This window comes from Chaetura pelagica, unplaced genomic scaffold, assembly GCF_000747805.2.
Source record: "Chaetura pelagica isolate M959 unplaced genomic scaffold, ChaPel_1.0 scaffold142, whole genome shotgun sequence".
Classification (NCBI taxonomy): domain Eukaryota; kingdom Metazoa; phylum Chordata; class Aves; order Apodiformes; family Apodidae; genus Chaetura; species Chaetura pelagica.
In genome coordinates this window covers 3,346,321-3,371,689 of record NW_009952973.1, presented here as the reverse complement: position 1 = coordinate 3,371,689, position 25,369 = coordinate 3,346,321, and the positions used below count along the sequence as shown (strand labels likewise).

The 25,369-nt window shown below is 37.3% G+C and overlaps 1 protein-coding gene across 1 annotated transcript in view; it reads right to left on the bottom strand.

The window, feature by feature from the left end:
- The window catches only part of GUCY1B3 (guanylate cyclase 1, soluble, beta 3), a 29,104-nt gene extending 10,083 nt beyond the window's left edge, over positions 1-19,021 (bottom strand). Inside the window, 7 exon segments of the mRNA XM_009995908.1 lie at positions 1,297-1,494; positions 2,193-2,326; positions 3,161-3,277; positions 4,695-4,926; positions 12,613-12,815; positions 17,781-17,899; positions 18,928-19,021. Coding sequence (XP_009994210.1) covers positions 1,297-1,494; positions 2,193-2,326; positions 3,161-3,277; positions 4,695-4,926; positions 12,613-12,815; positions 17,781-17,873 — 977 coding nt within the window. The 5' untranslated portion in view covers positions 17,874-17,899; positions 18,928-19,021.
- Positions 19,022-25,369: the final 6,348 nt, after the last annotated feature.

Below are 25,369 nucleotides of genomic sequence, written 5' to 3'. Positions count from 1 at the left end.
GTTCATATTACAGATTATGCAGATAAAATCCAAATCACACACATAGAGCTTCACCCTGCTCTCGTGTATTCATTCAGCTTTCTGACTGCTATCTTAAGGTATATTTCCCTTCTTACACCGCTGTGTGGGCAAGCTGAAACTCTCTGATTGTTTCACAAACCTTAAGTGTCATTTTGTACACAGCTTCCTGCACAAACCCTCATTAGTTGCATTTTTGGCAATTTCACTACTGCATGAGTTACAATTAGTGAAAACACAATGTAATAACTGACACTGTCTGTTCCGGTGGCTGCCAAGAAGGCTAGAATTCCGGAAGATAAAATTACTTCATAAAGGAAGCCAACAAGAATAAATAGAAGAAATATTTTTTTAGACTTCTTTTCTCTGACTCTTTCATCCATACATTTCAACTTTTTTTGCAGTAATTTCCATTGCTCTACTCCAGAAAAAAAGAATATCTGTCAATAGAATTTGTAGGACAACAAATGTTAATTCTACTACTAAACAAGCATAATCCACAATAAATTCTTCTATCACAGAGATGGGAACTATGTTTTATAGATGAGAGATAACCATCAACGTCACTTGTCACACAAACTTTTGTTTAATTCACCAGCCAGTAGTCCTGCCACAGACTAATGCTAAGAATTTGATTTTATAGTTACATGTAGAAATGGGTTTGGAGCCCAATGCGTATACTTTATTCTTGTTATGTACTTGCATCTAGATAGTAGAATTATCTAGAAAGCCTCAAATCCATTTCTACAGGTAACCATAATCAAATTCATAACACTAGCATAATGCAAAACTTCACCCTAACATAGACTATGTTTAGGGCCTATAAGATTTTTTTTTTCTATTCTATTAACCTATGAGCATGACAGTTGAGGAAGACAAAGAGGTCTACAGCTGGTTTACAGAACTCCATCAAATAGAAGTATTTGAGCATTTGTTAAATTCATCTTGGCTACAGGTTCTGCATATAAGAAAGTCTGCAGAACTACTGCTGTAGGTAACTCACAAGGCAAAAAGGATGTCAGTTCACTTCTCATATTTTTCCTTATCAGGTAAGGAGCCTTCAAAACACCTGTGTGTGTAACAACCTAGACTGCAGATGAAATTCAACAAAGAAATAACCTATGAGGCATTAAAAGTAAAATGTTTTTTGACTCCAAAGTTATCGGCCCTGAATATCTCTTATATTCCTTCCAAGATTCTGTTATTTTTTGAAGAAGGTAGCTATAAATAATATATTGCTGTGACTGTTTCAGCTCAAAATCAGGATTTGGTTCTTACGTGTCTGTCTTTTTCTTTTCATCTTCCAGTGCACGCAGTGTGTGCTGCAGTCTGTCAGTGAGGATCTCAAGCTCTTGAGTCAGTTTATATTCCTCTCTGAACTGCTCTCCCAAAAGAACCAGATCACGGGTAGCATCGTGCAATGGGATATCACTCAGATACAAACCTCTTCTGGTTAAATCATCCAAGTTCATCACACTGCAATGTGGAGAAATATTTAATAATATAGGTATACTTAAACTTGCCAAAGGACCATTTAACACTCAAATAAACATCAGAGGCTGCTGAATAAAGGAAACAAGTTTATGCTTCTGAACTTGTGATGAGCAGTAAAACATCTCTTCTATGAAACACCTTATTTTTGTTCATTCATGTTAACAAAATCAGAATTTTCACTGCTGAGTTTCATGAACGTATCAAATGTACATACTTCAGTACACAAATAAAAGTAAGATTACTTTAAGGTAGCCTCTTCCCTTTCTGTTTTCATCCACTCTCTCCCTTTTACACACAAGATTAATATATCATAACTGTGTGATCTGATGTGCTAGCTTAACATGCTCTTAGCCCTCCATTCAGTCCCTTCTTCAAACCACTTTATAATAATCACTGCTCCATTACATTAAAACTACTGCAAAAAATATAAATCCACATGGGAAATGAATCATGGTAACATTTCTTAGCACTCTCAGAGTAATAAATAAAGGACAAAACTTGCCAAAAAAGAGAAATTCCCATTTGCACAAACTGGGCCAGAGCATTCCAATGTTCATATTGAATTATTTAATAATCGGTCAAGTTCAAATGGTCCTCCCACTTTTAGTATAACACATAAAAATCAATGAAATCAATACTTAAACAAATCAGTATTATAGAACTCCTAAAGTTTAAAGTACCTTGGTGAACAAAGAAAAAGAATGCTGTCGGCTTCAGGCAAGTAGATCATTTGCCCTTTCAGGCGTAAGCAGCTGATTTCCGCGCCAGTCAGTTCATCTTCACACTCCAGCTTTTCTACATCCAACAGCCCCTCCTGGTGATGAAAAGTCACAGTTGTATAAGGGCAACGCTATGTGTGTTACACATCAGACCATGTAGGTAAGTGCCTGCACTATGAAGACAGTGCCAATGTTTGGAACAGAGTTACAGACTACATGAAAACCCAATTATCTCTCATTTGAATACTACACCTATTTCAATACTGTCATCTGCTACCTCAAAACCATAAGGCATGATATCTTTCTTTGTATTGCTGTTCATAACTTTTTGTTTTCTTCTTTGTCATTCCTTAACAATAGCTGGACAAAAGTATTTACTATTTGCTGAAGTTTTATCTGTGCCTGGGAGGAAGTCTAAGAAATCTTATTTGTTTCTTTCAGGTACAGTTTTCTATAAATAAGCAGGCTCCTTGACATAATGTGGGCTACCCTACATTGTACATTAGTTCATATCATCTGCCTCTTCTCCTACCCTTTCTAGAGAAAGGGACACACACTGTGTCTGTGTATGAATGTATGGGCCCAAGCCTGAACACATTTCATATTTGTCTCTCATATTGTTATGAAGCAAAAGTAAATGCAATTGCCTTTCCACATTTACTTTGGTACAATGCCATATAATGGGTTGGCCCCTTGCAAAGAAAGCATCAGACATAAAGTGTATGTACTTCACCATTCCTATAAAGCATTTTACTTAACAGCTACACATGAATTCACACCTGTGACCTTTACTTGGCTCAAGACTCCAATGGGATTTGGCATCCTACTGTGCAAAGAATTTTCTCTGAAGATTTCTGAGCTTTCAGCACTTCTTATCTCTCCAAAGCATGCATACTTAAAGAAAACCCAGGTGAATGTTCTCTAGTTACCTTGGTCCTCAGTACAAAGACTGTATTGATATGTGAAAGGATCCCATGGAAACTAATATCAATATGAGGCCGGACCAATGAGAAAACTGACAACAGACTGCAATTTCCTGGCTGCAGCTAGAATAAAAACAAACAAACAAATGAATTTATTGTTTTATAATAAAAATATAGATGGAGACATTTCATTTTCTTAAATGACAACATTGAATAGAAGATAATATATACTTTACACATTTCTCCATTAAAATAAAAGGTTTTTAAATTAAGGATTTTACATCAAAAGTACAATGATTTCAAAGTGCAGTTCCAGTCTGCAAGCTGACTTTGTGAAATCAATCGACTACCACATTTGTTATCTGTCAAACTGTTCCCACTCTACAGTAGAAAAAGCTTTCCAGTATTTCCCCCTAAGTGACCTCCTTCAAACCCCCTTTTCAGTATGCTATGTACTCTAAAGCATTAACTCTGCTAATAAAGATTCTGATAGCCATCCTCAGTAGGCTGAAAAGTTAGTTATAGCAGCTCAGTGAATGCCCTTGGGAAAAATCTGGCAGAGCTACTTAAAAAGCTCTTTCAAATCCTTCTGCAAAATTCAGACAGAAATCACCAAAACCAAATTGCAGGAATAACAAATTAACATAAAATTGCATTTTAAAAGTATGACAGTGATTCAGAAATAACAAGGTATGTGCAACATTAGCCTACATAACTTTAAAGACCATTCAATATTTAATTATCTTATTTTTTGCTTCTTTAATAGTACTGCTTTTACCTGTTGCTTACTTTTAGAAACAATGTCAGTGCTTTCAGGCAAGAACTGAGGTATCCTATTCATAGACAGAACATGTAAGATTCAGTGGAACTCTTGAGTATTCTTTTACTTTAAATAACCAGAGGAAATTGCAGCACCTGTGTTCAGTTCAGAACACACACATACATATATCACAAATGTAGTTTAGCTGATCTTAGTTAATACCGATGCTTTTGATGCACAAGCCAGGAAAGTATATCACAATTCTGTTATTCTGCTCCTCAGTTATTGTGCATCTGATATTTTTAATACTCGAAGGCATGAGTGTCAAGTAGTATATACAGACTGTGTACCTGCTGCTACACTATACAGTACAGTATGGGCAAGACCCTTTCCTGAACCCCAGGCCAAGTTGCACCAACTGAATGACATGCATCTTACAGAGTTATATGCCACTTTCATAGCAAAGGTATCTCGGATTGAGCTACAATAAAGAATCAGGATATCAAGCTAGCATCTTTATTGTGGGGGTGATCAGGATTTCTCTGCTCAAGCTTATTCTCTTAATGGACATGGACATGATCATACAGAACAGAATTAGGGTATTTTCATAGTCCTTTTTCAAACAAGAGAAGCACAATGTAGTAAATATTAACAGTTACACAGGAATGCTATTTAGACAGACAATCCTAAATCTATTTAATTAATCTTTATAGGAAACCTATGAGCATCAAGCATCAGGAATCTCTATGACTGAAAATTTATGCATGAAAACCATCTAACCTGTGGAAGGACTCTGTATATAGCATTGCCACACTGCGTGACCACCAGATCTCTGTCAAATATTATGTGGAAAGGAAAGGCCTTGCAGAAAGTATAGGGACTGATGCGAGACTCCTGGGTACCATTTTCTTCAAATCTGTCAAGGTCTTCATAGTAGTCCTCTTCTTTAGACTCTTTCTCTTCAATTAAAAACTGGATGTGGTCACATTCCTCATTTCTTTGTTATTATGCCCTTGCTTAGCCACAGTTGCTTTAAAAAATGGAATACTGAAAACTGCTACTTGCTAATAACAGGAATGTTACTACAAAGACAGGAATACATTTAGAGCAGAAAAATTAACTCAAGAGTGATATTTCCATCTTGAAAAATACACTCAAATAAGTATTCCTGATTTAAGGGAGTAGTTATAGTTACAGGTGAATTATTATGCCCTTGCTTAGCCACAGTTGCTTTTTGCATGAACAACATACTGAAGATCATGTGAAATGCAGCTACTGAAATCAGGTGTCAAGGCTCAGGGTGTGCTTGTTTTTACTGGTATGTGCCAGGACTCTCCCCTCCCCTTGAATGAATATGTGGCAAGTCTTGAATTACACAGACCACTTGAATCCTTATTTTGATGAAAGCTGTTTGCAAAGTCTAGAATCAAGCAGCAAATATTGCTGACCAGAGGATGGGCATGTCACAGTCAGCCAGAAGAAACGTGAATGAACCAGATGTTTGAATATACAGTCCTTACACACTCAAGCAGTGATGCCTGCAAGGTCAGGACCAACAGATAAAACTAAAAGCAATTACAATCTTCTATAAGCTGGATTCTGTACTAAATAAAATAATAGCAAAACCAGTCATCTACCTTGGCTGAACTGCAAATCTTCAATATAGTATTTCACACTTTAGCAATTTTACTCAAAGTTAATAAAAAATATGAAATTAATACGGATTACTTTGTATGCAATGAGAGTCTTGTATTGCAGTATAATTAAAGCTAATAACTAATAGAATAACATAATTTACCTTGAGAGGCCAAATTCACCTCTTCTCAAGCCTAATTACATTTAATGACTGGAACAGAACAACACAGTATTGTTTAGTGGCAACTTTCTGGAACATGTTGCACCTGATTCTACTTTCATATGTAGAGTCTGATCCTAAAGCCACTAAAGCAAACAAAGACTTCTTAAAATCTCAAATGCATCCTGATCCTGCCCTTTAAACACAGTCTAACCACAGGGGTTAATAGTTACAATATGAGAACAGAACAGATATGCACAAACACTGCATTTGATCCCTAAGATGCTTAGTTAGTTAGACTTCCCCATTTTTAGAGGAACAAATAAAGGAATCAGCACTCTCCAGCTGATCAGCTAGTTTGGCTGGCAGTTGTGGAGGAGAAGTAAGACAACAAAACAATATTTTATTGCTAAATTATTCTTAATTTAAGAAGATAAGAGTTCCTTTATCTCCTATTTGATTATTCATTTAAAGGAAAGAGAGGCTTTTTAGGAGGACAGTTCAGAGCAGGAGGCTGATTTAAGTGCTCTGTACCATGTGCTGTATTAGTCTTCTCCTTCTGTTGTACATGTAAGTAAAAATCAGCCTACTAAATTTACCAGCTAATGTAGGTGCCTAAAGCTGGATTTATGAACAAGTGAAAACGCCAATGATGATAAACTCTAATTTCCTCAAGAAACTGTGTTGGTAAGCCATATGGCAGTGTGTGGCAAACAGAAGTGGGAAATGATGAGTTAGTAAGACTATGTGGTGCTCATTTGAGAAAAATAAGTTATGTAGGTTTGTCTACGAAAACAGAACACGGTAAATGGAAACATAGTTTTCCTCTGAATTCAGTTTAAAGGTTCTCCATGTCTTCCTCTTCTTTCAAATCATTATCCCTGAGATTGCAAGAGACTGTGGCCATACTGAGGACTGACAGAATGCAGTTGTAGTCTTAGTTCTTACTTTCTGTAACTCATACACACTCCTACAGGTTTTATTTTATTATTTCTACTATTGTGTCCTGGGATAGCTGAGATTATACACAGTAACCATTTTCAAATTGTGTAGAATTATCCCTAGAATTATCTATGTTTCCCAATAATTTCCAGTCTTGGATCTTACTTCAAGGAGTTGCACTTGCCCAAATGGAAAAAAACCCAAACATATTTGGATGAAAAGCTTTTTCATTCAGCAAAGCAGCCCTAAAATTCATTTTTAAAGATCTAATAATTTTTAAGGAAATGTTCATATTGACATCCCATCACCTTCCAGAGATATCTATATTATCATCTAATGACCATCTTAGTCACTATGTACTAGTATTCTGTTACCAGCCTGCACCTGTATTATAGTTTATTTCCAGCTGCCATGCAGCACCCAATGGATTTTTCATAACTACTCATTTTTGTTCATTTATTAGAAAAGAATAATGCATCAATAAACACAACTCAAATGTTGGTTAAAAAAACCAACAACAAACAAAACAACAAAAGCAAACAATACCAAAACCAACCAACCAAACTACACATATAAAAATAGAACTGCTATATGTTTTAAACCTCCAGCTAAGTCTGAGATACATCCCTCCACAGATCCTATAAGCTTACTCAGTGAAGAAGTCAGTCATCACAGACAATGTGCTGTTTTCCTAACCTTCATAGACTAGAATTGTGTCAGTAACAGTGCAAAGCTGCCACTTCCCCAGCCATCTTCCAAGTTTGTTTGCAACACTAGTTTTGACCAGACTCCAGGGCATCTAGAAATGCTTGCTGTACAAGTGTATCACATTAATGCAGGCAATGCACAATAAGCTAAGCACATGGAAATGCATCAGATCTACAAGACAGACACAACACCAGCTGCACACTCCTGGTAAACATGATACACTGTGGACATGGATGGTTTACTGAATTTGATTCTGGTCATCCATGCACAGACTCTTATTAACAGAAGCTACAATCCCTACAATATCCTTCTCCAGGCTAAGCAAGCTACTGATTAATCCTTAAATAACTCCTTGGATATGTAATTTCATTATGTCTTTTCCGCTCACATCGTTTATGCACTGTCTAATCTTCCTATCTCATTATTTTGTCCACGTTGTCAGCAAATTTAAAATGAGCATTTCTGACCATTAACATAATTTGTTAAATTCTGTTCTTTCACCCTCATGCCTACACATCCAACCTAAGTGCCCAGATACTTACCTGGCATAAAGACCTGCCCTAGATACTCTACAGTAAGCTTGCCTAGAATAGAAGTTACCTATTGTTTCATTCTGCATGCAAAGTTTGCAAGCCACAGAATTTCAGTATCATTTAAATATTGTTGAAGAAGCCTCTGTTAAATGCTTGACAGTGACAGAAGCAACAAAACCAGGAATCAAGTCTAATTCTTCCTCTCCCTGCAATCTTAGCTGGTGAAGTGACATCAGTTCACCATGTCTAAGAACTCAATCACCATAGTAACTGCAGTTAAAATCTGAAGGTAAAAATTACTCTCCTGGTTTCAAAGAGAATATATAACATCTAACTACTAAACTGCCTGTGCCTTCCAGAAGATGTATCTTTGGAGTTTCTCCTTGCTTAGCCCAGTGAAAACTCATCAAAATTTCAGAGAATGGCAATTCAGAGAACAGTTGGTTTAAAGTCACCTTGTGCTTTAATATATTTGGTGAGCCTCACAAAAGATATTAAATCAAGCAGTATCACTGTGATACAGCATGTATAACAAACGTGCTGTTACACTTTCACAGAGAGATCTACCAAAAAAAAGTCTAAATTCTATAGATATGAGCATGTCCCCAAGATACTCTTGTATCTCAGCACAGGGAAGGAAAGGGTGTCCTTACAGAGGGATCTGTTCTCACAACAGATTTTTAGGCTTTGTAGGACTCTGCAACATTCTTCATTGACCTCTCATTTTTATCTTTGAAGGAATCACTGTACCTTCACATCCTCCTTTATTAACAAACAACCTCTGACAAGTGAAGCAAAAGAAGGCATAGCCAGAAGGCTGCTAACAGAGATCTCATACCAAAGCTGGTCACCAGCACCATGAAGATTTTTAGTTCTCACACTGAGACTGGCAGAATTAAATATTCTGCTGCAAAAATTATATAGTCTTAGCTCTATTTAGGTAAAAATGGATTGCCATATTAGAGAATATAAGGCAAACTGGATTTGAACTAAATAATCAGTTAATGCCAACCTAGGCTTTCCTGAACTGTTCAACCAGAATTGTGAATCCAAGTTCAAAACAAATTGCCTCCTCTCAATGCTAACAGAGTTTAACAGAGACAAACTGAGACCCTTCTTCCCTTCAGCACATATATTCCGTTGATGTTAAAAGAAAAGTAGTATTTCCTGAAGGACACCATTCTGGGAGAAGAAAGCCCTACTACATGTGAGAAGAACATGTATGTAATAGAATCACTGAATGGTTTAGTTTAGAAGAGATTGTAAAGATCATCTAGTTCCAACTCCCCTGCATGGGCAGGGACACCTCTCATTAGACCAGATTGCTCAAAGCCCCATACAACCTGGCCTGGAACACTTCCAAGGAAAGGGCATCCATAACTTCCATGGGCAACCTGTTCCAGTATCTCACCACCCTCACACTAATTAAATTCTTCCTGATGTCTAACCTGAATCTCCCCTCTTTCAGTTTGAAACCATTAGCCCTTGTCTTATCACTACACGGCCTCGTAAAAAGTTCCTCCTCGGCTTTCCTGCAGGCCTTCTTCAGGTACTGGAAGGCCAATATGAGGTCTCCCCAGAACCTTCTCTTCTCCAGGCTGAACAACCAACTCTCTTGGCCTGCCTTCACAGGAGAGCTGCTCCAGTCCTCTGGTCATCTACAAAAGCTCCATGACGTTCTTATGTTGAGGGCTCCAGAACTGGACACAGTACTTCAGCTGGGGTCTCGAAGAGCAGAGAAGAGGGGAAGAGTCACTGTCCTTGACCTGCTTGCCATACTTCTTTTGATGCAGCTCAGGATTTGGTTGGCTTTCTGGGCTGCAAGGACACCCTGCCAGCTCAGGTCGAGCTCCTCATCAACCAACAACCCAAGTCCTTCTCTTTAGGACTGTTGTCAGTCCATTCTCCACCCAGCCTGCATTTGTGCTTAGGATTGCTTAGGATGTGGAGGACCTTGCACTTGGCCTTACTGAACTTCATGTGGTTTGCATGGGCAAGCCTCAAGCTTGTTAAGGTCCCTCTGGATGGCCTCCCTTGTATCAGCTCCACTGTATTGACTGCACCACACAGCTTAGTGTCATCAGCAGTCTTGCTGAGGGTGCACTCAATCCACCATCCAAGCTGCCAACAGTACCAACCCGAGTCACGCCATTTGTCACTGGACTACACCTGGACGTTGAGCTGTTGACTGCAACTATTTGAGTGCAACCATCCAGTCAATTTTTTATCCACCAAGTGGGCCATCCATTAAGTCCATGTCTCTCCAATTTAGAGACCAGGATGTCATGAAGAACACTGTCAAGTACTTTGCACAAGTCCAGGTAGATTACATCAGTTGCTCTTCCCTTATCCACCAACACTGTAACCTCATCAGAGAAGGCCAACAAATTGGTCAGGCACGATTTGCCCCTAGTGAAACACACGTTGGCTGTCACTAATCACTTTGTTATTTTCCATGTGCCTTACCATAGCTTCCAAGACTAGTGTTCCATAATTCTGCTGGGCACAGAGGCACAGTGTAAAACTAGGTGGGTACCACAATGGCAGACTTACTCTGCTTTAAAACCCTCACTCTGTACCATTTATGATTAATAGTTGACCTGTGGAGAAGTAGAGGGAAATTTGCATTGTTTGTGTGGATAAGCCACAAATTTTGGCACTCTCATCTCACAGAAAAAGGTAGCTGATTATTCTCTGCTATCTACCACTGAAGCCTGTGAATACCTGTGGAATAAACCACTATTTCATGTCATTTAAGGTGTCAAAAGCTAGGCTTTATTAACTAGCAGAGACAAGAAAAAGTTCAGGGTCAAAAGTAACATGACTTTCGAATAGGAACACAGGAAAAAACAGGGTAACAGACAAAATAAAAACAGACAATATGTACTTTCTTCAGGTTAGAGGCAATACTCTCTTTTAGGCACCTATGTGTTTTTGGGCCAGATGGTCTGGAAGAATAGTTTTGATTTAGGTTAAACTTGGTGCTCACTTACAATAGGTTTGACAAATACTATTACATTTCTATTTAATTATAGTACAACAAGAAAACGTCCAGAAAAGCCTAACAAAGTCAAATGAAAATAATAAGTAAATTTAGAATCAATATCTAAATATCTTTGGGACATATGTTATTTGTGAGAAGTCCTACATGGATATCAGTATTGTCCAAAACAATCTTTCCAGCCAAGTAACATTCAGACTGAGGACACAGTTTGTCAATAGTTTCTTCTGGTAGCTGTTTTGCACAACCCATGTATCTCCTCTGCCCCACTGATCACTTTCGTCTCTGCATGAACACTTGACTATGCTGGCAGAACTCCTCTAAACAGAACACCAAAGCCCATAAAGGAACAAATGTGGGTAAAAATAACCCAACAAAAAACCCTGTTATTTTGAAGCCAGTTAATTTCCTCAGTCTAGTTTATTTTATAGCTTCACAACAGCTGGAGGGACACAGCTGAAAAGCTGTTGTAGGACCAAGCTTGAGAAGTAAAAGAAGGGGGACTGTGTAAACTGCCTGTGATACCAACAGAAGTGCTTGTCAAGCAACAGCTTCAGCAGTTTTGCAGCCAACTTTCCAACATGGTCCTCCTTGTCTGTCTCAACACTCTGAATAAACAGGGACCTAAGAAAAGAATTGTTTTGATTCTGTTGCATCCTTCCGTATCTGATTACTAACATCTGCTGTAAAAGTTTGAACTACAGATTTCTACAAAGTAGAATCTAAACAAGGACATCAAGTATATCACCATCACAGAACTAGCCATTCACTATAAACCTAAGCTAGCTTGTAACACTTGCTTAGTGTTAAGCAAACACTAAGATATAGTAGTACAAACACGTTTGTCATGGGGTTCCCTGCAAATCTCTTATCTCAGCAAGACTGTGTTTTTGTGATGCACTCATGACACTGGAACAGTATACAATGAAACTGTGTTAATAATGTAATCTGACTAGAAACTAGTTAAAAAAACCCAAAAACAACAACAAAAAAGAACACTTGCTGTACCTGCTTAGATTATTTTCTACTTGATGAAAAGTATTCTGTGTCACTTGCATTATTTCTAACAGCAGAAACCTTTTACTTTCTGTTTTTCCTCACATATATCTGCACCTTGGATCAAGCTCTGATTTTACATTTTATATATGCAAGGCTCAATCAATTAAATCTTTCTGCTGCTGTGTATGGACACAAAGCAGAAGCCTCTTTGCCCTGTTCCCTTTAGCACACATGACATTATGTAAAATCTGTGACTGAGTAACATTTTTAAACTTCCAGCACTGTAGGTTTATTTCCAGCCATGCTCCCACAATGGTACTAAAAGACTCCCAGTCACATCTTGGTCCTGGGAAGGACCTGGAACACAGGCTGGGAGGAAAAAACTGCTCACCAGCCTGGCCTCATCAACACACATCAGCCTCGCAGTTAACACATAGATGAAGAATCTAGGAAACAGAGACAAAATGTCCGTGTTCTCACAGAACACAGTAGACAGCAAGAAATACATGTCAAATATAAAAGAAAGCGGGAAAAAAGCACCCCAAATAACCCAGTTCCTAGTTTCTATACATGCCAACCCCTTTAAATAAGGGGATATTGTTCTGAACTGTTCCCTCTTTCACAGAGGACAGCAACAATGACTTTTACCATAACTTCACTTTTGTTTTTCTTGATTTTGTCCTAGTGATACAAACTTCCAACGTGTGCATCCCTTCAGACATTACCTTCATATCAATTTCTGTACCATGGATCTGTTGAGCTACTGTTTTGATTATTCCAATGACAATATCCTGGAGACCTTCTCTTTCTGAATAGTAATGCAGAATGAGTCCCTTCCCCTTCTCTGCATCAGTGCATCTGAAGGAAGGGGCTCGCATTCCCGGGTAAATAGTAGCAAGGTGGTCATGCAAAGCATCGAGGTTCTGGAAGAAGAAATAAAAAACATGATCATTCACTTTCTTAGTTCTGAAGAAAGTATGTACATATTCTGCCTGATCAGAACATCTCCTTTCTCCTGTGGCTCATACTCCCTGTGCATTTGCCTTATTATTTGTAGAACTCTCCTGATAGCAGACTTTTCAAGTAGCTCATGATGTTCTTTCCATCTACTGTGGCAATACTTGGACAATGAATGGCCTAAAAATCAGCACTCTTAAAAATTACTCCAGATAGTAAGAATTCATGCTTCACTATGCCATATTTTCCAATGAATGTCACTCCAGTGATTAAAGATCTTATGTATATTTCTCAATCCAGTGCCTCATCCATTTTCCTGCCTCCCAAATTCTTCCAAATTCTAGTCCCTATAGTCTTCTTTTCAGACGTGAACTTAGGTCTCAGATACAAATACACAAGTTTGAATAGATATTCATATTTTTCCTTATTCTCAATGAAACAGGCTAGTTCTGACATCTTAAGAGTCACCTCAAGTTTTCAGGTCCTGACAAAGTCAGGCCAAATAAAGTTAGTAGTAAGACATACCATTCTTAAGGAGATACATGGGAAAAAGATTATAATCTTCCAGTTACACAGTCATCAAATACATACTTTCTTTGAGAATAATAGAAAAAAATCCAAAGAATACATAGAACATATCACAGCCGCTGCAATGTTTCAGAACAGGTTATTCAAGAAAAGGAAGTCTTCTATTTTTCCAGCTGATGTCCTGGACATCTTGTATATTTAACTTTAAATTTTGACCAGACAAATTGCTATGTGGAGAGGAAAGGTAAATGATAAATTGATAGGTGTATCTAATAAGGACATTAGAGAGAACAATGAGATCAAAATCACACTTAGAACACAACGCTGACTTTGATTATCAAGCAATTATCAAGGCTCCAGATTCCTGTTTACTGTGTATTTAACACTAGAAGATCGACCTAAGCAACCTTGCTGGGTAGTGCTGCAACCCACATAATTATCTACCTTTGCTGTAAAATTCATACAACTCCTTCACATTTTACATCCAGAACATTACTGCATAGAATAGTTAAGATTGGAAGGGACCTTAAAGATCATCAGGTTCCGATGTCCCTGCTATGAGCAGGGTCACCTCACACCAGACCAGGCTGCAAAAAACCTCATCTAACCTGGCCTTAAACACCTCCAGAGAGGGGGCTTCCACAACCTCCCTGGGCAGCGTATTCCAGTATCTTACCACCCTCGTGGTGAAGAATTTCTTCCTGATGTCTAACCTAAACCTACCCTCTTCAGTTTAAAATCATTACCCTCTGATGAAAGGCCCCCTTCAGGTACTGGAAGGTTCTCCTCTTTCTGTTCTCTTTTGACTGAAATGCCAAATATTTTAATAAAGTCTTGTTGATGTTAATTACCACTGCACCATTACATGATTAAGAATCCTGCACTGGGTCGATTGTGTGAACCTGGGAAGCCATTACCTACTTCAAGCCTCTTCAGCATTTTAACCGAACCACTGCAGAAAAACTGGGAAGTGCAGGTCCCAGAGGTCTTGTCCACAAGGACCCACACTGTCTCTCTCTCTCTGCGTGCTCTAAAACCAAACACTAGATTTCATACTTTAAATGTTGTTCTCCCAGTCCTTCAGGTAACTGCTGGCATGAGGTTTGTGATATCGCTTTCTACCAACACAAGGAGAATTAAGGTGAAAATATTTCCAGTGTGCTGTCCAGGCCACTCTACACCTTTCATTAGCATCTGTCGATCATCACATTTGTGAAAACATACCGAACTTGACTTCATGTGAGCTGTGAAGTGCTCAAACAGCTGCCTCTTCTCCTGGGAGGCCTCCAGAGGAAATGAGACTCATAGTAATGAATTTGGTAGGATGCATGGAGCCTCCTTCAGATTTTTAGTTCAAATTCATGTTTTTGTTGCTATATCAACACCTCCAAATTGAAACTTGGAGAAGCAACAATCTGGGGGTCAATTCATTCCAGCTGCTAGTGGACATTCAACTGCAAAAAAGTGTAACTCTTGAAGGCAAATTCTGTAAGAACTTTGCATGGTTCAAGACACTGAAATTGGAAGAGACTGCTTCGAAAGAGTTTTTTTATGTGAAAAGAGCAAGAGAGCTGACTGGCTCCAAGAGAGTGTCCCACAATCTCCTTTACTGGGGGCAGAACTGCTCTTTCAGTACACATGCCTCAGAAACAGCTGGGATATATTGACCTTTTGGGAAAAAATTCTTAAGGAGATACATGGGAAAAGACAATAATCTTCCAGTTACACAGTCATCAACATCTGAAGAATTTAAAAATAAGTTTGTTATGGGAAATGGCCAATGTCAAGAACTGAATTTTTAGAAGGTGGTTGTCTAATTATTACCAGTTAAGTATAATTAATATAATTATTACCAGCACAAGTATTGCTAACAAATGGTAGTAGCCCCATTCTACAGGACCACTTTACCACCCTACCACCACATTACTGACTTCATTTAAGCAGTATCACAGGTGAGTCTGTGTGATATCACCTTCAGTCTTTATTCTCTAATCATTCAGAGTGAGGGACTTGCCCAGGATGTATTGCAGCTGCTTTTAAGACCCTAATGTGTCTTTTCTTCCTATGTATACTGATTATGGAGTAAGCAAAGAGCTTATTGTATTCAGAACCTAGCAACAACATAGTCAAGAAGCAGCAGAGATGTGCTTCCAGACCGACGAGCTGCCATCACTCCCAGACCCTGTCATTTAGACATTGTCATTGCCACGCCCAATCCATTCTGAATTGATACTACAGCTTCTGGAAGAACAATTGTGTCTTTTTTTTTCCTAGTTTGTTCACCTGCTGTGGACCTGAGGTGCAGTCAGGTATGGATAATAACAGGTTAAGCTCTCTCCCTGAATCACTGGCTCCTAGACCGCTCAGATGTATGCCAGGGACATTGTGCTGGGATCAGAGACACTAATTCCAGAGCTTTGGATGGCAGTAATCAGGTCCACAGTGAAACAAAAAGGGGTCCCGAAGCAAGAACAAACAGTGATACTAAATCAGGCAGATCCTGGCCTGTCAAAAAGCAAAAGAGTTGTGATTGGCACATGAAAAAACAACAAATGCTGTTCTGCTCCATGTGATACAGAGCATCTGGTAACTTTTCTAAAAGAGGAATTAGTGCCCTTACATTTATTGTGCTGCAATTACATTGGTTTCCTGACCTAATCTGACTGCTGGAAGATGCAAAAATAATAAATAACGGATAACGTTGATTTTCCATCATAATAAAAGCTAGAAAATACACATCTGGCACAGCTACTAATACATTAGTCCTGTTTAAAACTTACAGACAGATACATAATAGCAAATGTCATCCACTAACACTGAAATTCAAACAAAGCAGCTTAAAATACTGTCATTAGAAGAATATAAATGTAAGCTGTTCCAGCTTTTATAGACACTCGGTGCGCACTACAAATCTGTCCAGTCTTTTCACCATCACACATGGTAAAGAATGAAAAGAGAAGTATACTATATGGAAAAGGGGATGAGGGAAAGGAGTAGGGAAGGATTGGCCCATTCATGTGTACCCAAGGTGATGGGAGTAAAAGGCCAGCTATTCCTTTTTTTCGCTCCTCCCCTATTCTTTCTGAACACTAACTGCAATGTCAGTACATAAGTCATCTTTAAAAATGCCATTTATTGAAGGCTTGCTTGGATGGCAGCCTGGAAATGAAGCTACAAAATATAAAGAATGTCACATGCCATAGACAGACAGTGGTATACAGATCACACCTGGTATGCACGTGTTGGAGCATATGCACAGCCTGTCTGCCCAGCAACTACAGTCCATGGGATTTCTACAAGAAATCTGGGTTGACTACACCCAGGTTTTGGGGCAGGTAGTGAGACACAAAAGTAAATATTCTAGTAATCCAGTAAAGTATGCACTCTTTTATTTTATTATTGCTGGAGAGAGGTTAAGAAGGCAATTGACAAGAGGCTGCTAAATTTCCATTGAAAATCAACAGACATCTGACACTCAGTTTTTGGACAATCTCCTATGAAATCTGAATCAGTTCTGTATTTTTAAACTCATTACAGCACATAGTTATCTCCAAGAGTGATTATATCTCAAATCTTAAGTACAAAGTGTTATTTTGAAATGAACCATTTTCAGGTGACAAAATAGGGAAGCTAAGCTTTTCTACACTTAGAAATCATGCTTGAGAGAAGTCACTCTCTTCAATGATACTGAATAATTGTTTTCATTTAGTTTTGGTTTACAGTGCAGTATCACACTGTTCTGCAGTTAGGAAAGCACTCAAATTGACTTAAACACTGCTCTTATATCCCATCCTCATGGATGAAGAACAATGTCTTACAGATAAGCTTTGTATGAACCCTAGCTCTGTATATAATGTATCTATAATCAGTCAAAGAGAACTTTGGAGAAGAAATATTCTACAAATCTGAAGAACACATTTTCTGCAAATATAAACAAAGTAAGTCTTTTTACTTAACACACATAGACAATTTGAATGTGTGGGGTTTTTCATGTCTCTTGTACTCCATACTTTTGTTATATATGAAAACTCCTATTCAAAATTTTCCTTTGGAATTCCACTCCTCAGATTTATTCATGCCTCTGTAACCCCAGTCTACCTGCGCTCTCATTCCTTTTTTATGAAACTGAACAGCTAAGATGCTATGGGAAATGTATTACTTTATCAGGTAACTGAATAATACATTAACCAAGTGGGAAAAGAACAACAATGCCAAAAGTGCTGATCAGTGCAAAGCTCTGTTGAATGGAAATGCCAAGGAAGAAAGTTTTCAGACACCTACACCTCTCCACAAATAACTGGAACATTATACCATACAACCTGTATCACCAAATCTCAATCAGATCTGTTGACTAGACTGTACTTCCCTCTGGTGTCTTAAACAACTTGGTACAAAATTCTTACCTGCAAAAACTCTCTGACATTTGAGCCCAAGACACGCAGAATTGTATCGTAACCAGATTCTTGACAAAACACAAAAAACATCTTCCCAAACATCTGGAGAATTTCCCCAGCATTTAGATCTAGTTAAAACAGGAAAATATTATTCAGTCCAAACACTGCATTTCATGCACTTTGCTTACTACATTAGTCTTGTATTCATAAGTAAGAAAGACAGTACCTATACTTTACCCAGATCCAGTAGATCAAGAGTATGAGAAAAAAAAGATTCAGAGTCCACATGGCAAATAATGAGCATTCGATACAGGAATTTTATTAGGATTTACCAATTACCATTATGACTTTGCAACATTTTGCATTTCATGCATATATAGCATTTTGGATTTTGATAGAGACAAGACATCACTACCTGAAAAATAAAGGATCTCAGTAGTGCTTGCCTCAGGGGAGTTACTTCTGGTTTAGAGCAGCATGAAACCACATCAGCTGCTCCAATTCAATATAGCTACTATGGTCATCATAGTCTTAGGAGTTCTTGCCTAATTACTGATCCAGAACAAGTTCATACCGCACTTCAGTCTGCAGATAAAATAATGCTGATGGGCATAATTCTACGTTTAAAATTCCAGAGCTGCAATGATTGAAAATGAACGTGACCCTAAACAGTGGCAGACGTGAAATGAGATGCACCCATCCCACAAACATTTCTGTAACATGACATGCTTGTTAAGTAGAGAGATGAAAGATTCATTCATGGGCTGCTCTTGCAGCTGAGGTTAAACCTGGGTGTACTGACAAGGAAGCTACTGCAGTTTATTTTTACTTCATGACTGCTTGTAACACTGACCATGCTCTGTGGATGAGGTGTATTACTGCAGTTTAAGGTGAACCTATGACTTGGAACACTTTGGAAGTAAAAAAAAAAAAAAAAAATCACTTCAAGAAACAAAAGTATCAGTAGCAGTATCTTAGATAAATAAAAAAAGTTAAATCTTTTCTTCCAAGATTATTTTTTTTTTAAAAGTCTCTTTGATCAATACCATAGTTTTCACTTCCTCTGCGCTAAACCCTGTTTCTTTTTGCTACATGGATTTTGTTGAGGGCTTCATCTCTCCTGTGATGAATGGGCAAAGATTTCCATATTACTTACTAAGGACCTTGCTTGCAGCTGCAACCAGATCATAGGTTTTGGAATCATCATAAATTATTCTGACAAGAAACTGTCCTTCTTCATCAAGCTGTGCCTCCTTCCTAAAAAGAAAATAGAACAATATCTTTTTGATCGAGGAAGAGTAACGCATGGGTAAATCAATTATAAATTGCTTGGTATTAGGCTTTTAAATAAAATAAGTTAGGATGGTCTAACTTTATGAAGTTACTTAAGACAGAAAACTGGAAATAAATCTGTTCCATATGGCAGTCGTTACAGTAAAATATAAACACTTCAGACCGTGTGTGCTCTGAAAACAATAATTAGATGTGAGAAAATAAACACTGTTTTTCCGAACAGAGCCTCACAAAGAAGTTGCTGAACTAATATCAATAGAATTTGCATTCTAAAATAGGGGAATATCCAATAATCCGGCCTAAGGTGGTCTCTTTAAACACTTTTTAAGCAAGTGTTTGCATTCCAATTTTTATTACACTTCATTTACAAAAGGCATGGGATGTTTTTAACAACCATTTCAACAAAACTGTGAAGAGAAATCTAAAATACAGATGTAGGTACCTAATCAAATACCTTTTTTTCAGAATTCTGCACATGCCCATTAAAAATAAAAAAGTAGGATTTTGTAAGCCTTTGTCTTGCATTGCACATTAGTCCTTCATGAGTGAAGTGTCACCATTTAGCCAGAGCAAGTTGATATCCCTAAGAAAAGAACGATTATGCCTTCCAAGAGCATTTGTATTTGACACAAGTCAGTTACTAGGGAGGGCCCACAATTGTCTTCCTCTTTGTTTTACCCCATATGCCTAACATGAGCTTTTTGTCACACCCCAGAAAAAATTAGTACAGGGAGTTGTTCTTCAGAAAAAGCCTTAGAATCAGGAAAAAAACAAAAACAAAAAACCCCAAAACAATCACAAAAAACAAACCCCCACACAAAAACACCAAAACAACAACCAAAAAAACCAACCAAAAAAACCCAACAAAAAAACTCCAAAACCAAACCAAGCCAAAACAAAGGAACAGCAACAAAAAAAACCCAACAAAACAACAAACAGTAGATTATAAGGTAGTTTTTTATTAAAAACTAAGCACAAGTCATGCAAATCAAGACAGTCCTCAACTCAGGACGTGAATAATTATTTTTATAACATAAAAATGAAAGAGAACCAATCATGAGTAAAAAATTAGGCTGAAACATCCAGTTTAAGAGCAAATAATTCTAACTGCTCTAAAATGTTAATAGTCATCTGAGGAATTATAAATCTATAAAAAGTAGATTCTAAATCTAGTATGTAAAAGCCTCCTTTCCCTTTTATGTAAAAATCTTGGTCTCCATCATCATAACATGACAAGTGGTCACTAAAACCAAAAGCTTTTGAAGCTTAGATTCTAATTTTCTAGAACTGGCATAATTTATTTTAAAAATGAAATAATAAAAAATAATAATGCCTGCACAACAATTCAATAATTCCAATACGATTTACAGTTGTAGTGGAATTATCCAGCCATACAAACAGAAACATTTTATGTTTTACTCAAAGAGGGAGAGAAGCCTGAAAATTGAGAACTCTTGCTCATCTAAAAAATGCTAGATGGCAAATGGTACTCCTGATAACGCCTGATTCCAGTCTCATATGATAGTATTCTATTGAACTCTCCAATTAGTAATCATCAGTTTTTTATAAACTGTTCAACTCAAACTTATCACTGGAAGCCTGGAGCCCATTATGTTCTTTTTCTTCGTCATCTTCCTTTAATCTTGCTCACCTTACTGCTGACCAAAAATTATTATTTTTTTTAATATATATATTTACAAAATATATCTACTTTAAAAAATTGATTAATGAAGTATTGCAGCTGCTATTTTTAATATATATTTTTATGTTCACAGTGTGAATTGGCATAATGACCTAGAAACAAGCTAAGCAGTTTTCCCAGAGTAGTATGACAAGGCTATAAGGGAGGTGAAACTAAACATCCTACATAATTCTACATAAAGGGAACATGATTCTAAATTCAGTGGCATGAAAAAGATTAATAAACTTAATGCTGTGGGGTTTTTTATTAAACTCTTTGGGAACTTCCCAAAAGGAATGAATAAATGGACACTAGGAAGGAGGAAAAAACTGGCTCCAAGTGTGTTCCCAGAGACACAAAAAGATAAAGTATAATATTATTCTTTTTTTAGAATAATCAATTACAATAATACATTCATTACTTGAAGTAACCGTGTATTTCATACGCCAAAATAGTACTTTTGTTGCTCTTCCCCAGCCATTCTCTGAAAACTTCAGCCTGCAGGGTATCAACTCTCACTGAGTTCTGAAAACAGCTCCCATGCCACATGTTTCTTCTTTTCCTAAATGAAGAGCTAGACTTATCAGTGGCAAACATTGCCTTGAAGCATGTAAGTTCAGGCAGAGACAAGAAGGTAGAGTTTACACTTCTTAAGAACTGAACTGAAATTAATATGAGAAAAGGAAACCATCTTGATTCTTTGATTCCCATAACACTATATGTAACTGGAAGTCAGAGTCAGCTTGGAGGGAAGTTTGCAAATGAAAACAAGCTTCCCATATCTTTGATACATACTGTGCGCTTTCTTTTAGGCTCTCCGATCTCAGCCAAACCACAAAAGATAACACACACATGTGGAAAAACAATGAACATCCTCAAATATTCTGCATACTTGCACAATCCAGAAGACACAGTTTTTGTGTATGAGAATTTTCTCTATTAAAAATTGACCCAGTCTGATGATACTGGTATCTCTTTCCTGACTTCTTACATGTCTTTCCAATTATACTGACTGAACTTTTCCTGTTTCCTCCCCTGTGCCAAGCCATATTTCATTTCTTCTTATTTTAATTCTTTAGTTTGTTTGGTCAAACTTTTTCTTCAATACTTTCAGTTTCTCTGAGCCACCACTTCTCAAAATCACTACTGGTTATTTTAATGCCTATTCCATTTAAATTACTTTAGTTATTTTGATTTTTCTCCAGCTTTCTCTAGATTTTTTGATCACTCAGCAGCCATCTACTCTGTAGCCTTAAGGATGTATTACCTATGAACATAACTTTACCAATATAGTTAAACAAAAATAGTTCAATCAGCAATTACATCTGTATTCCTTGGATAAAATTTTCTGGGGTTAAACTCACTGCTCTAAGGCTTCACTCTCACTCATTATTAGCAGTCCTGATGGGTGTTCCAGCAAGAAAAGAATCCAGTGTTTGTACTGCAGGCTAGTACTCCAAACAAAAAAAACCAACAAACCCTAAAAAATCATGTTTCAGTTTTTACTTATTTTTATTTTTAAAAAGAGAGAGAGAAGTATATTTTTAAATATTTGATCCAACAGAAGATTATCTCATTTGGGGATTTTTTTTCTAGAAAATCTGTCAGATTAAATATTTACTCCTGCAGGAGATTACACTACTCATTCAAAACCACACGGGAAAAAAAAAATCTCTTTGTTTGTCCTACAAACATGGCAAATCCCATGACAATGTCTGATCTAGACCCATGTCAAAAGATAAACTGCCTTTCAAGCCTGTGCTTGAAAATTATTAAAATCCCTAATTTCTTTCTTTTATTTTTATTTTTTTTTTCCTTTCCAGGACATTTCCTTCTCTATACTTCTAATGCCTTGTCATGCATGCACATCCAAGTAATTTAGCTAGATGTTGAGCTGAAATATAATTCAGTTAGATATTCATTTTTCTGCTGGATGGATTTCCCTGTCGGCTTCACTACCTGGTCATTGAAGTTGTTATACATACAGAACAACATGCAGCCATCCCGAGTGGCTGAGGACAGGATAGAAGGTTCCTTGAAGTCACCCTTGCATCCAGTGAGCTGGATTTGCAGCTTCTGAAGCCCTTCTGCCTCCCTCCCAGGAATCTGAAAGTTGTTCTCTCTGAAATATTTGATTAGCCTTAAGACTACATGTGATGGTGAAATGATGCTGTAAGCTTTTCCAAAATGGACAATGCAATGTGAAAAGACTCCTGTTTTCACTGAGGCACTTTTCCTTCAGCAAGTCTATAAAACTGCAGGTTCTCTAATAAACTTGTTTCAAAGAGCACAGCATCACACCAGGGAAGCTGCCCATGATGTGACCACCAGCAGTCTAGGAAAACACAAGAAATTGAAATATTCATTCAGATGAATGGACAACTCCTAAACTGTTTCCTCATGGCTGCCATTTTCTCACCTAATTATCTGATTCCTACCTGATCTATCATTTACACCAAGGAACTAGTTCTACAACAAGGGTGACATGAAGAAATATAGTGTTGTGAAAGCTGTTAGAAACAGTACTAAAAGTGAGGCTGATTTGTCAGCTTTGCAGAGCTGCTGTGGTTGGCTGTCCATCAAAGTAATTTCACCAGTGTGACATAGCTGGTTTTAACTCCATATATGAAAACAAACCTGGCTGTCTGGAACAACAAGGTAAGGCTACAGACCTGAGTATGTGAACTATGAAAAACCAGAAGGCTGCAACTGTTCTCATCTGAACAGCTTCCCTCTCCTGGCTGACATGTGGTTCACGAGCTGCCATTAGAACTGCAATATAACATGGCATCCTTAGATGGAAATTATATTTGGCTGACCATACTTCATAGAAAACTTAAAAATCTATAGCTTTATGAAAAACTGTGGCATTTCTCTTGAAATACTTTGCTACATTCTTTATTCTCAGTTTTTGACCAGATAAAATTATGGCAGTAAATTAGCATAGCTCTAATGCTTTCTGCAGACCACAGTGTTTGATCACAAAGGCATTAACAGCAATAACATGCTGGTGGCTTTCTTAAGGGCTTGTCTGGAAATGAGCCAAAACCAACAAGATCTGGAAAATTTCCAAGCCTTGGTTAATTCTTTTGTGAAGTAGCAGCACTACAGTAGCAAACTTTTATGTATGGCCTTTCCTACAAAAAACCTCCTAAGTAATCAAGATCAGAATTTACAATTCATGTCTTATTTACATTTCTAGAGACAAAAGAAGAGTGTTCTCTGCTCCTCATGCAGTTCACTTTCAAAACTTAAAAAAAAAAGTATTATTTTAATGCTCTTGCCCAAATTGGCTCCCATTGTCAGCACATGGGATGTAATACCTCATGGTTCAAAACTTACATCCTCTGTTGTGCCGGTCCTAACTGCTATGGTCTGGCAGCCCTTTTTATTTACCCTAGACTAATTTTGAATTATTACAGAGAGCTATTCAAATTGTGGGAAACAAAGATTCCAGCCCAGACTTTTCTAAAATGCCTTTGTTTTCCTCCAGAATGTTTATATTATCCAGGTTAATGTGCAGACGTTTACTTGGGAAAAAAAAAAAAAAAAAGAACCTTAGCCATTGCACCATGGAAAATAACAGCTTCATAGAGGACATTTTTCATGTACAGGTTTGACCTTGAAATCAATGGAAAAAATCCTATTGAGTAGATCAAAGCAGGATCAAGTCTTAGAGCAGCCTTTTCTCCATCAGTCATGCTAACACCTCCCAAACTGCTGTTGGTCTAGCAGCACAGAATAGTGTTACAGGTGATACTACAAGTGTACAATGAGCCTTTGAAAATCTTTTTACATTGTGAAACCAGTTTATCATTTAAAACACACTATTAATGTTCAAAGGTAACATTAATAATTCACAGAGATGGACGAAATGTTGAACGTGCATAAGACCAACAAAAAACACTCTTAAAATTAGAACAGATCTTGCACTGTAGATTTTTAAGCCACAAATTGTTTTCTTTTTTTTCTTTTTTTTTTTTCCACAGAGAGGAAATATTTTCTCTTTTTTGATGCAGCAAAGATTTATTTTGCCATCTTCAGAGATTTTACAAATGACACAGCTGGACAAGATGCCACATGAAGATGGCCTTACTTATACAACCCATTCTGCACAAACTGGATTTTAATGTAGTTTTGCAGTCAGGTGATAGCATTTAAAGGGAATTTGAATAAATCATAATCAAGAAGAAGGTGGCTGCTGTCAGAACTTTTTTATTACTCCGAAGTAACACTTGCTATCCTGTCTCTGTCAGCAGTATTTTTTTTAGTGTTTTTTTAAGTTATTTGTTTTGGTTTTTAAATCTTACAGAAAATGAATCATCCTCAGCAGTATTTTTTTTAGTGTTTTTTTAAGTTGTTTATTTGTTTTGTTTTTTAAATCTTACAGAAAATGAATCATCCCCATTACAGAACTTTGCACACAGTAAGTATTTAGAATATGTAATGGTTACAATCAGGGAAAAAACCCAAACAAACAGATGGTACAAGAGCGCATGGAACAATTACTTTGTATCCTGAAGACACAGGCTTCTCAGTGATGTAACAACATCATTATTATTTAGAAGCTGTTTGTGTCACTTTAACAGATCATCTAGTGTCCCAAAAGCACAACTGCATCTCT